Source organism: Papilio polytes, unplaced genomic scaffold (assembly GCF_000836215.1).
Source record: "Papilio polytes unplaced genomic scaffold, Ppol_1.0 DF820956.1, whole genome shotgun sequence".
Lineage (NCBI taxonomy): Eukaryota > Metazoa > Arthropoda > Insecta > Lepidoptera > Papilionidae > Papilio > Papilio polytes.
The window spans coordinates 1182083-1195459 of record NW_013528248.1 but is presented as its reverse complement, the minus strand read 5'-3'; the positions used below and the strand labels follow the sequence as shown (position 1 = coordinate 1195459).

Genomic DNA, 13377 nt, shown 5'->3' with positions numbered 1-13377 from the left:
ATACATGTTTACAAGTAAAAACCTGAAAAAATCCATATTTCTGCATCAATCATAAAAAATTGTTCACAGAAGAAATTTTAAATAATTGTTTACAATGTAATTAAAGATATACATACAAATGTATGAACAGTCTTAGAAAATAAACAAATAGTGCGTATAAATGTGCTGATTCAAATATCTCTATTTTAAAAACTTAAGTTTTTACTGAAAAGTTAAACAGTACAATTAAATCTGACAGGTAACACAGAACTGTAAAGTTTGACAAATTTGCCTCCAGTTGTAAGATTTAACTGTACAATATATTTTTTCAGTAAAAACTGAATGTACAGTGAACTTTATGCAAATCTAAATCCAAAAATAAAAATAATTTTTATAATAAAAATACCTATATATACCTATATAAATACCTATATATAATATTAATTCATTTCTGTATACTTAAAAAATAATAAAACGATACCGATATTTTGAGAGCTGAAATCTTTTGGCATTACAATGCATTATTTACAAAAATAAAGGCCTGTCCCACCAAATTGTAAACTGTCTGATAACAATCCAACCTGTAAAAAATGTAATGGAAAATCGGATTTTGTTCCCTTATCTGACAGTGACGTCATTTTTAAGCTATCTGAGCCTCTATCAGCCAGTGGCGGGACAGAACCTAACTATATTAGAGAAATAAAATAAAGCTTAATTCTAAAATACAAGTAGAAAAGATTCACAGTAATAAATGCATAAGTAAAATTTTTATTTTCCTAAAAAACTATGAAATAACGAAATCGATACGTAGAAATCGAATTCAATAATATTGATGCTACATTCTTGTTACAATTTCTAAATGACAATATTATAAAAAATATACTACATCTCATTACAAATATAGTTTTCTTGAAGTCAAGTTTTCCTTCAATCCGATGATTTAAGCTTGATATTTATAATCGTGCTTGTTCAGGCCGTTGCTGAAATTATAAACACTATATTTCAATAAAAGCATTAAACAGTAAATTGAGAAAAGTGTTGCCAGTACATTAAAATTTTTATCATTATCATCATCATCACCAGCTCACTATACGTCCCCACCGAGGGGCTCGGAGCCTACCCTAATAAGGGGTGACTAGCCCATAGTCAACCACACTGGCCAAGTGCGGGTTGGTGGACTTCACACATATCTTTGAATTTCTTCGCCGCTATGTGCAGGTTGCATCACGATGTTTTCCTTCACCGTAAGAACGTCGGGAAAATTTTGTACATATGAAAATTCGAAAAATCGAAAATCACATTGGTACATAGCAGGATTCGAACCCAAGACCAGTAGATTACAAGTGTTCAAACCACTGAGCCACCGATGCTCTCAAATTTTTATACCACACCCAATTCTATGTCAATATTTAAAATGGAAAGATTTGTTCTTTTGGAATTTAGTTTGTATTCGACTCAACTAAAAACTGAGCCGATTTTAATAATTCTTCATTAGAAAGGTAATTTATTTGTCAGTAACATAAGTTAGATTTTGGATTATATTTTAATTTCACGCGGGCAAAGTCGCGAGCATCAGCTAGTATTTAATATTTCCGCTAGAATATGAACAATACATAGTTATGCTATACACATTATTAACAAAGTTTATTTACTTTTGAATCCTCACTTATGATATATACTTTTGGTTTGTAAACTTTGTATTACGATCAGATCCGACTCGAAGGACCATTTTCCTTCATCTATACTATTATAATGAAGCGTAAAAACAGACTTCTTTGTTGTCTAAGATGTCAGCAAACACAGCATTTTGGATTAACTCTTTTTTTTAATAAAAAGCCCTATACTAACGTCACGCTATAGGCTATAAATTTTCACGCCGTTAAACTTAGGGGTAAATATTTTGGATAAAAACTCTAATGTGGGAAAGAGACCCTAAGTTGTTGCCAACATCAAAGACAAGGTTGCCATGGTTTGACATCATGTCATGTCATTTTGACATTTGCAATTGATAATTTGACAAATGTGAACAATAAAATGAAATTTTTATCATTTCATGCAGATGAAGTCGCATGGGAACAGCTAGTAGCTAATACATTAAAAGATAGGATATTTTTCAAATACGTAAAGTAAGTAAGTAAGTCAAAAACTGTAAAGTTATTAATTGGAATCTATGTAAGCCGTCAATGTACGTATTATATATGTCATAGGAAGCTATAAATTGATTGTTGCTTTATGTGTAACAAACGTTATTGTCTTACGTTTCAATATTGTTTAAGATAATATTATTAGTTTAATTCCTTTTTTCTCGAAAGTAGAAACTCGATGTCATTTGTATTTAGTTCTTTTTAAAATTACAAGTACGTCAACTTGCATACGACCAATGAGAGCAGAGCAAGCGCCCCGAGTGGCCCTTATTAGGTCGAGCGGGGTCGAGGCGCAGTTCAGTGCTTAGAGGGCGGCGTTTGTAGTGACATGTTGTGGTGCGTGTTGGCAAAGTGGCGAGTCGATTGAGGAGAGTAGTATAGTAGAAGTAAGAACGGTGCCACGAACCCGCTGCTCCGTCGGTGTTGTTGATTTGCTATGTGATAAGTGTAGATTCCGAAATATATTGTATTAATCCGTGTCTCTGGTGTTTTGATGCTTGCACTTCACCTAAATGACGCCCACGAAACCAAGACCCGGTAGCAATGATGTCGGGGAGAAAGTCAACTCCGACATATATATTATATGTTTTTTATATATCTATTATATACCCTTGTGTGTCTTGCTTCTCCTGTCCCACTGGGTTGCCTAGAAGAGATCGCTTCTAGCGATAAGGCCGCCCTTGCGCAAGTCTAATGTTACATAATTTTACCTTTCTTGTATTATATGTACAAAAGTGTTAAATAAATAGAGGGCGGTGTCGGCTGCAGTACCTGAGCATGGCGACGTGTCCGGGCGTGTGCGCGGCGAGCGGCGCCAGGCGCTCCGTGAAGCGCTGGAAGTTGCGCTCCAGCTCGCGCTGGTACTCGCGCTGGTCGCTGCCGATCAGGTTCTTGTTCTTGCGCAGCGCGTCCGCACATCTACACAAACATACATAACAGACATTTATTTTAAAACGAGCTGTTGCCCGCGACATCGTCCGCGTGGTATTAGAAAACATACAAACTATATAAATTACAAAGTTACGTATCCCTCGGGAACCGGACATGTCTCGGGGATGAAGCTTATCCCATGTGTACTCCAGACTTTGTTTTATATCTGTGCCAAATTTCAATAAGATATGTTGAACCGTTGCAGAATGATCGAGTAAACATTAAAAAACTAAACTAATAAATCCCACGGGAACCGTAACTATTCCCGGGATAAAAAGTAGCCTATGTGTTCTTCCAGACTATGCTCTAAACCTGTGCCAAATTTCATGGAGATCCGTTCAGCCGTTTAGGCTACAAACGCTAACAAACATCCATCTAAACTTTCGCATTTATAATATTAGTAAGAAGTAAGATTCTCTTGTATAGATTGTAATGTGTCTGTCAAAAGATTAAAAAAAAGAGAAACATGATCTGTCACTTTTGACAGCCAGACACGTGTTATGAAAAAAACGTTGACCCTTTATTTTCGCTGAGGCTGAAGTTTTCCATTATTATTGTTCCTTGTGACTACTGTTCCTCCTTGGATGTGGAAGTTGCTCCTACATGAGGCAGTCGAAGGAGAGTGCCGTCTGGGGGTCAGAGTATCTGCTGCCCAGAAGTTTAGGAAGCAGTCAAGTCGAAGGCAGATAATGAACTGAAGCCAGCTGATGTGCTTGTTTTCCTTAATAACGCGACAAGATTTAATAGTTCGCTAAAAAAATACTTTATTAATTTTCCCCTTTGGCAAGGGACTGTGTCCAAACTAGGGCCATAACTCATTGTTACGTAATTATATGTGGGGAATTTTGTCTCGTTGCGAAACATAAGGTAATTATTATTATTCTGTGGAATATAAAATGATGTGTGAAATGTTGAAAGTTACTTTTTGGAGAAATCTTTGAATGCGAGACGCAGCTTGTTGGTGAGGCGCGTGGGGGGCTGCCGGCCCTCCGCCACCGGCGCCAGGAACACCTGCACAGTACATAATCGCGTTGTCTATACAATATAATAAAGCGTAAACACACACTTTATTACATAGGAAAGTCAATCAAAACATATTATTGAATAATTCGTTTTTTTTTAAATAGCCTTACACTTCCGACACTTTTTTGGCTATATATTTTTACACAGGGGTAGGATTAATAGAAAAGATAATCATGAGAGAAAGAGACAAAAACTACAAGCCAATAGCAGCAAAGAAGCAAAATTGTTAGTCAAAGAACCTCATTTGAACTTTGACATAAGAATTGTACCGGCGATTTTCTGGTCCTTCGAGCCGGATACATGTATGAAAGGAGGAGGTAGTGGGTGGTACCTGTGCGAGTTCCAGCGGCCCCTGGTTGACGGTGGTGCCGATGCAGCCCTGCACCACCATCTGCAGCATCTTGGGGTCAGCAGGCTCCTGGCACGTCGCCGCCGCCAGCTCCGCGATCTTATTACATTAATGTTACACTTTTAAAACCATATTAATATTTATTTACATATCTACTAGCTTTCTCCCGCGACTCCATACGCATGGAATTAAAAAACCAAGTAGCTTATGTGTTCTTCCAGACTATCCTCTATATGTCAAATTTCATTGAAATCCGTTCAGCCGTTTAGGCTACAAACTTAAACAAACATCCATCCACCTAAACTTTCGCATTTATAATATTAGTAAGATTCGTTTACGCTAAATGTTCTTACTAATATGATTAGATGGATGGATGTTTGCATCTCCAGAACAACTTAGTTCACCTTGATGAAAATTGACACAGACGTAGAACATAATCTAGAAGAACACAGACCCCTTTTTCTTCTATGTAGAGTCATGGGCCAAAGATATAACTTTAATGCAATTGTTACCTTCTTTTGTATATCTTCAATGGCGACTTCGATTGGCGAGAGAATGATTTGAGTCCGTTGTACAACCTGGAAATATAACAAATGGAATTTAACAGTGGTAGAGCCCGCTTTAACATCTTTGCACTGTAGGGCTCGCCCCCAGTAATACCACGACCACACAGTACAGGCGTCAAGTGGAAGAAATTCCGCGTACAGTCTGATGAGTGTGGTGCCGGAGGCCCAACTTAGGTCCCTTTTCCTTTCCACTCTTTTTTTGATGAGAAAGGATGGAAATGGAAAGTGGATTTGACGGCGCGGAGACGCATAGGAAGGGGAAATATCCTCTTAATATCTTTACGCACATAGCGTCTCCTCCTCCATCAATTAAGGGTGGGTTTAATATTCAACCATTGAGCTAAAAATAATAAAATAATGTTTTAACACAACCGGAGTTGTCATGAGACAATTGACGTGAATCGTCTCATTCCATTCATAACATACGCTCAGACGTCACTGCGATGTAAAAAACAACAAAACTCAAGGTCAAAAAGTCAAAAATCGATTAATTTTTATTATTCCTGGTACAAATAAGTGGTAATTAATAATTCTATTCAAGATTTTTTTTTATTTTAAAGTTGGTTTTGATATCGTGTTTACAGTAAAACACTTCAAGAGTGTATTTCTATATAAACTAACGTAAATGAACTGTGTATTGTGAACACAGCGACGCCATATTAGATAAGTCACTTGCTTCGACCAATAGTGTACGTTTTAGAACTTAGCGAGGGAATTTGAAAAAAGACACTTTTTAATGATTAAATTTTGCCACTAAATCACATTATTTTAAAAAAATCTTTGCAGGACTGTTTTTATAGTAATAAAGTTTACTTAAAAAAAGTTTGGTACAATTTGGCGTCATATGAATATTGCCTATTACGGATGTCTATGGCAGTGTTTGCTTCGCCATTTTGGCGGATTCAGGTGGTCATTTAAGTAGTGGGGTACCTGTATGCGTGTCTTGACGTAGGGGAAGTGGTGCGCGGTGGTGAGGATGGTCTTGCGCTTGCACTGCTCGGCCAGCGCGCCGTGCGCTCGCCCGCACACCGTGAACGGCGTCGCGTACATGAACCGTTCTGCGCACACGCATTACATTCTATTTATAACTGTCGCCCGCAAACTTTACATCATATTCCCACGTGCATCTACCTTCTACCAGCTATCTTTCAGTCAAAGACCGGTCCAAATTGGGCCACCCATTCCTGAGATAGCGCTCCCGTTGCCATTTTGACAGCGCGGAATTAAAAAAAAAGCCTATAATATGCCCGTCCGTGTCAGTTACCCTCCAATGAAAGTCTGGTCAAAATCTGCCCAAACGTTTCAGAGATTACCGGTAACTAACGCAACTTGCGGACAGACAGACATTTTTTTAAATGCGATTTTCGTTCTCAGCAATGTTAATACATCAGTAACTGTTTTCAGTTCGATCGATTGATGTAACGCAAATATAGGACTCAGGTGAAAGGTAAAGTAAGGAATATCTGCAAGCGTACTCCGTTTAATAAAATTACTAATATCAGCCGTTGGTCGCGACTTCGTCCGTCAAATTACAAAAATAAATAAACATGTTACTCAATAATAACATAGCTATTAAAAATTTAAAAATCGGTTAAGTAATTTTTGAGTTATTTCACATACAAAAATATTGTATTATAAAAAGTAGAGAAATCTGTGCCTTCTTTGAGAAAACCCACTTGTAGACTTTCTTTTTAGAGAGAGTATTTTATTTTTATTTCTTAGTCAATTTAAATTAGCTGTAATTCTACGTAAATAGGTTTTTTAAACAACTTTTTGAATACCGAGTATTTTATTCGATTCCTGATATTATTGTTATTTATTAGTAACTAGCTGATGCCCGCGACTTCGTTAGCGTGGTACAAAAAAAAACAAAAGTAGCTTATATGTTCCAGACTATCCTCTACATCTAAACAAATTTCATCGAGATCCTTCCAGCCGTTTAGGCTACAAACTCTAACATCCATCCATCCATCCAAACTTTCGCATTTATAATATTAGTAAGTGTAATTATTAACTGATGTTATAGTTGCGCTCGTAGTGCGTGACGCGTTTGCGCAGCTCGTGCGGCTCGAAGTAGGGCTCCACGTAGGTGATCTGGATGTAGGCCTTGTCGGGCTCCAGCGTGGCGGGGTCAACCGTGTTGGAGTCCTTTATTATTACCACGTTGTCCACACCGAAACGGGACCCGTAGAAGTTCTGAAAAATACCAAATATATGTTTAGTTTAGTGTAGTCAATGTTAACGCAGTTTGTATTCAATGTTCAATTAGAAAATGGTGTTGTTTATTTGTAACTTATGTACAGTCAGGGAAATTCACAGTGTTCCACTTTTTTTTTCTTCGTTCCTTGCAATGAGACAATATCTACCTCTGCTTACAGATAACCAATAAAGTAGCAGAGAGTTATACAAACTAAGGGACAGCCATTAAACGCAAAACCATATACTATATACCTTTTTTAGTTCAGACACATAAAAGCAACATCCTATTGTATATTCCGTATCGTCCAATTGATACATCTAAACGAGGCAACACTAGCGCCATCGTGGCGATAATAGCGCCAGCATTGCAACACTAGCGACATTCCGACATTAAAGAGAATTACGTAACGCCAGCGCCATCTGTCGGCATTTGATGGAGTCAATATATAAGGTGGCAAACGAGCAAGCGGCCACCTGAAATCGCTAAAATGGCGAAGCGACCGCTGCCCATAGACATTCGCAATTGCAGATGCGTTGCCTACCTTTATACGACGGAGGAGGAGACGCACATAAAGAGGATATTTCCCCTTCTACATCTCCTCCACCGTCAACCCACTTCCTCTTCCCAACCTCTCCTTATAAGAAAAGGGTGGTAAAGAGAAAGGGACTTAAATTAGGCCTCCGGCACCACACTCATCAGACTGTACACGGAATTGCTTCCATTTGACGCCTGTCTTCTGTGTGGTCGTGGTATTACTGGGGGCTGGCGGTCCTGCACTGCTAACATGTTAAAGCGGGTTAAAGCAAGAACTCACTTCATTATCCAGAGACAAGGAAACTGTTGACATCGGAATATCCTAACCTCCTACGACATATAAAACATTCAAACTGTAGCTGTAAGTGCAGGTGCGGGGCGGGGGCGGGGGGAGGGGGGTGTACCTCCAGCCTGCTGAAGATCTCGGGCAGCTTGGTGAGCGCGTGCTCCTTGTAGATGAACTCCTCGGCGTGCAGGTCGCCGAAGCGCGCGCCGAAGAAGGAGACGCGGAAGTAGGAGCCGAACACGCGCTTGCCCGACAGCTGCTCGATGCGCAGGAACGCCTCGTTCAGTTTACTGACAACAACACTTGCTTCAACTTTCAAATATATACAGTAAACAAAATATATCTGTCGCATTGCATTTCTTCAATGTAATCTCCGAAACGTCTGGAATGATTTGGAACGTAGCAGAGACGCGGGAATGCATAAGAAGACTTATTTTAAATTTGTATTTTTTTTAAACAAGACTAGTAGCTATTTAATACAAACTATGTAATGGTTTACAGGTATAGGTCCTCACGAATAGAAATATTGTATACTAGCTGTTGCTTACGATTTCGTCAGCGTGAAATAAAAAAGAAACGGTTAAAAAGACAGCCTATGACACTCACAGATAAAAAAAACTTTCTAAGGGTATAAGAATTTTTAAAATAGGTACAATAGTTTAGTTTCTGAGTTGTTTCAATATATACAAAAATTCAAATCTTTTCTCAAAGAAGGACAAACAAACATTGAAGCCGATAGTTTAAAGTACCCGTGTATGTTGGCGAGCTTCTTGTAGTCGCGCTGCTCCTCTGCGATGGGAATGAGCACCTTGTACACCTCGTTGACCGCCTCGTACATGCCCGCCGACATCAGCTCGCTGGCCGCGTGCTCCAGCAGCGCCTGACACGCAAATACACAGTTTATAACTAGCTTTCGCCCCCGAACTTCGCTCGCGTTGAATATAAAAAACAATTATTATTTTCAATGAAGAGCATTTATCTCTTTGCAAGAAACAAGGCGATTTATAGAGCACTGCGTATTTCCGCGATTGTACATTACGTACAGTCGCGGTAATCCGCGGTGCACCGTTTTAAGAAAAAATGTCTTTATCATTACGAGAAAACTCCGTCTCTTCCTACAAATCACTAATTGGATACCTTTCAGTGCAAACGAAGGGATTATAATAAACTTTGATAGTGACATTTTGCGTTGCGTCGCACCGCGTACTCCCGTGAGTGTACCTGCAGCTCCTGGTGCGTGAGGTGGTGGTGCAGCACGTCGGCGCAGCTCTCGTCGAGCGCGTTGTGCGTGACGCGCTGCAGCAGCGCCGCGCCGCGCCCGCCCGCCGCCAGCTGCTCCGCCGCCAGCGCCGCGCCCTGCACCAGGCACATGCCCGCCTCCAGGTGGTTCGACCTCTGACACAATTACATACCTTTTAATCCCGCTTTAACATCTTCGCACTGCACTCGCCACACAGTACAGGCGTCAAGTGGAAACGATTCCGTCTACAATCTGATGAGTGCTCCGGAGCACTAATTTTAGTCCTTTCCCGTTCCACCCTCTTTCTATAAGGAAAGGATTGAATGGGAAAGTGGATTTGACGTTGGAAGAGACGCATAGGAACGGGAAAAATCCTCTTATTGTGGTCTGTCTCCTCCGTCGATTAAGGGTGGACAACGTATCTGCAATTGCGGATGTCTAGGGGTAGTGGTCGCTTCGCCATTTTGGCGGATTAAGGTGGCCGCTTACTCATATGCCACCTTATAACATAAACAATTACAGGCAGACAATCTACGGGTCCAAAACTAGTTGGTGTACACCTGATTATACGTGAATCGAGCCATTTCATTAGTTTTTGATATTTCGCGATAGCTTAAACAGTATAGCACCTCCATATGTTTCTGCGCCATATTGTTGAGCCAGGTGAGCCGCAGGTCGGGGCTGTGCTGGTAGCCGCGCGCGATGCGGTGCATCAAGTCCAGCAGCATCTCCGGGTCCTGCTGGAACTCCTTCATCTTCACTGTGTCGCTTAGTATCATGTGCAGGTTGAACACCAAGTCTTTTACCTAGAAAATATATCCCGTAAATATAATGTGCAAATTATGTGGGCGTTGCTTATATGCTTGTGAGCGTAGCTTATAAGCTTGTGGGCGTGGTTTACATGCTTGAGGGCGTGGCTTACATGATTGTGGGTTTTGTTTATATGCTTATGGGCATAGCTTATCATGGTGAGCGTAGCTAATATGCTTATGGGTGTAGCTAATATGCTTTTGGATGTAGCTTATATGCTTGTGGGCGTTGCTTATATGATTATAGGCGTGGTTTATATGTTTGTGGGTGGTACCTGTTCAGGGAAAGACGTGTCTTGTAGTTCGACATCGCGCTCTGCGTACACGAGCACAGTTTTAAGGGCACGTCGAAGCGCCTCCTCGCTGAATGTGGTGGAAGTCCCCACCAGGGAGGATAATGACATGGTTACTTGCATCTTGACGCGACTGAAGTTCTGTAAACATTTGTCAGTATTTAAATTTAATGAATTGGAGTTTGTTATGTTGATTTTTTTATAACAACATCTACAGACTCTTAGTCCGTACTCTTTTTTGCAGTTTATTTTTTTCTGTAGCGTAAGCCTTATGCTACATTATTGAGTTCCTAGTACTACTACTTATATCTACTTATGTACTTATTATTAATTGTTTAGTTTTTTTTGTACATTTTTTCTTTCTCCATTATTTTTAACAAATATTCCATTACGTTTCCTTTCCCTGTTTTTGTTAGGTAATGTGTTAAGTGCAAAATACAACCTCTCTGGCTGACAAGCAGTATGAATACAGCCAAAGAGGTTGCAGATTGGCCATCAAGACATTTGAGTGGTTATTAAAAAGATATGATAGAAACAATAAAAGGAAAAGAATAGTTTTGTTAAATATAAATTAAAGAAAAGTTTTTTTTGGTTTTTCCGTCTGCCGCGCTGTCAGTGACAAGTTAAATATATTACGAATGTGGTTACATTGCCGAGCTGGTAGTGCTGGCGCATGAGCGCGTACAGCGTGGCGGAGGCGTGCGCGCGCGTGCCGGCCGCCAGCGCGGCGCAGTGCCGCAGCAGTACGCGGCAGATGCCCGACTCCTCGCCGCAGCACGACCACCCCAACTGGAATACCACTATTACAAATTATTGTAATTGTATTAACGTAATTAAACACTTAGAGCCGCTAATCCTACGAAGATGGCGCGCTATTCCAGTAAGTCCGAATGACATTGACAGCTGTCAGATAGGAACGGAATTTATAGGCCAATGGTGCAGCCCCCTTTTTCTTTTTAACAGTACTAATATTATAAAGAGGAAAGATTTGTATCTTTGTTTGTATGTATTGATATAACTCAAAAACTGGGTCGATTTCAAAAATTCTTTCACCGTTAACACGCTATGTTATTAGTGAGCAACATAGTCTAAGTAATTCATTACTTTATAAGTTCACGTGAGCGAAGTCGCGTGCAAAAGCCAGTCTATACTATAATAAAGAGGAAAGATTTGTGTTTTTGTATGTATTGATATAACTCAAAAAACTGGGTAGATTTCAATTCTTTCACCGTTAAAAAATTACGTTACGTGATAAGCTTTTGCACGCGACTTCGCTCACTTAAACTTAAAAAATAATTAATAACATAGCCTATGATTATCACTAATAACATAGCGTTTTAACGGTGCAAGAATATTTAAAATCGACTCAGTAGTTTTTAAGTAATAGCACTGAATAACATAGGCTATATTTTTTTAAAACCACGCTAACAAAATCACAAGCAACAGCTAGTACACCCTAAACAATCCATAGATTATCAGTGAGTACTATTAACTATGTTTTTTACCATTTTTTCCTTGCGGACGACGTCGGGAGGAACAGCTAGTAGTTAACATACTGAGACCCGTATGAGGTGAGAGTACTTGCCTTGAGTATGAGCGCGCGCACGGAAGCGAACATGTGCTGCAGCACGGGCGCGCTCTGGTCCCGCTGCAGCGCGCGCAGCAGCACGCCCAGCGCCGCGCTGCACGCCGCCTGGCCCCACTCCACACCACTCACGGACTACAGAAAAAAAAACTGATCTGTATGTCGTAGAAGGGTAGATTCCGATGTCAAAAGTGTTTCCTTGTCGCTGGAGGTATGTTTCCATTCGAGGTAGAGTTCGTTCGTGATGGTTTCAACGGCACTCTTCTTACTAAGTCAGTGGTACACGTCTAGTTGCTTTATCATTATCTAGTTGTTAGCACAACTGCAGTTCAATCTTACTAATATTATAAATGCGAAAGTTTAGATGGATGGATGGATGTTTGTTAGCGTTTGTAGCCCAAACGGCTGAACGGCTCTCTATGAAATTTGGTACAGGTTTAGAGCATGGTCTGGAAAAACACATAGGCTACTTTTTATCCCGGGAATAGTTACGGTTCCCGTGGGATTCATTAATTTAGTTTTTTAATGTTTACTCGATCATTCTGCAACGGTTCAACATATCTTATTAAAATTTGGCACAGATATAAAACAAAGTCTGGAGTACACATGGGATAAGCTTCATCCCCGAGAAATATCCGGTTCCCGAGGGATACGTAACTTTTTGTAATTTATACAGTTTGTATTTTTTCCAATACCACACGGACAAAGTCGCGGGCAACAGTTCGTTGATAAGAGGAGAGAGTCTATAAGGTACAATTCTTATTCTGTAAGTGTGACACCGCGTATTGCCGCGACTGTACCTGCACGATGGTCTCCAGTGCGTGCAGCAGCGCGAGGGCGAGCTCTGCGGCGAGCGCGGCGGCCAGCGCGGGGTGGGGGCGTGCGGGGGAGGCGGGGCGGGAGCGCGCCCCTCCCCGCACCCACTCCTTGCGCCAGCGCTCGCGGCCACGCCCCCCGCACCCTCGCCCTGATGAGCCACCTGGATATAATTTACAATCTATTTAAAAGCTTCATCTAAACATTTAAATAAATTTGACATATATTATACATAACAGTAATAAACTCTCACAATACCATTAAAATTAATAAATAATTTATAAAGTTGTGCATAAAGAATATTAATGAAAAAATATTGAGAGTGACTTTCTATCAAATTGCCCAAGGTACTAACTTTTGCTTAAGATTTCATCCGCGAAATTTATTAAAATATATGTCGCAGGAAGCTATAAATTGATTGTTGCTTTATGTGTAACAAACGTTATCTTACGTTTTAATCCGAAACCAAGACCCGGTAGTAATGATGTCGGGGAGAAAGACCCAACTCCGACATAAATAATAAACATATTTTTTAAAGTAACAAACGGTGACAATTTAGCTATCCAATAATTTTTGAAATCGTTTCACTAGTTTTTATCATTTACATAGAGAATTGCAAATGT

General features: G+C 40.1%; 1 protein-coding gene across 3 annotated transcripts in view; it reads right to left on the bottom strand.

Moving 5' to 3' along the window:
- Positions 1-575: 575 nt before the first annotated feature.
- The window catches only part of LOC106110021 (dedicator of cytokinesis protein 7), a 31377-nt gene continuing 18575 nt past the window's right edge, over positions 576-13377 (bottom strand). For all 3 annotated transcript variants that reach the window (XM_013291699.1, XM_013291700.1, XM_013291701.1), the window contains 15 exons: positions 12739-12917; positions 11939-12073; positions 11002-11142; positions 10336-10494; positions 9881-10057; positions 9233-9406; positions 8761-8891; positions 8130-8301; positions 7007-7187; positions 5922-6049; positions 4938-5003; positions 4408-4524; positions 3976-4064; positions 2895-3041; positions 576-959 (listed from right to left, as the gene is read on the bottom strand). In XM_013291699.1, coding sequence (XP_013147153.1) covers positions 920-959; positions 2895-3041; positions 3976-4064; positions 4408-4524; positions 4938-5003; positions 5922-6049; positions 7007-7187; positions 8130-8301; positions 8761-8891; positions 9233-9406; positions 9881-10057; positions 10336-10494; positions 11002-11142; positions 11939-12073; positions 12739-12917 — 2036 coding nt within the window. In that variant the 3' untranslated portion in view covers positions 576-919. The remainder of the gene's footprint in view (positions 960-2894; positions 3042-3975; positions 4065-4407; positions 4525-4937; positions 5004-5921; positions 6050-7006; positions 7188-8129; positions 8302-8760; positions 8892-9232; positions 9407-9880; positions 10058-10335; positions 10495-11001; positions 11143-11938; positions 12074-12738; positions 12918-13377) is intronic.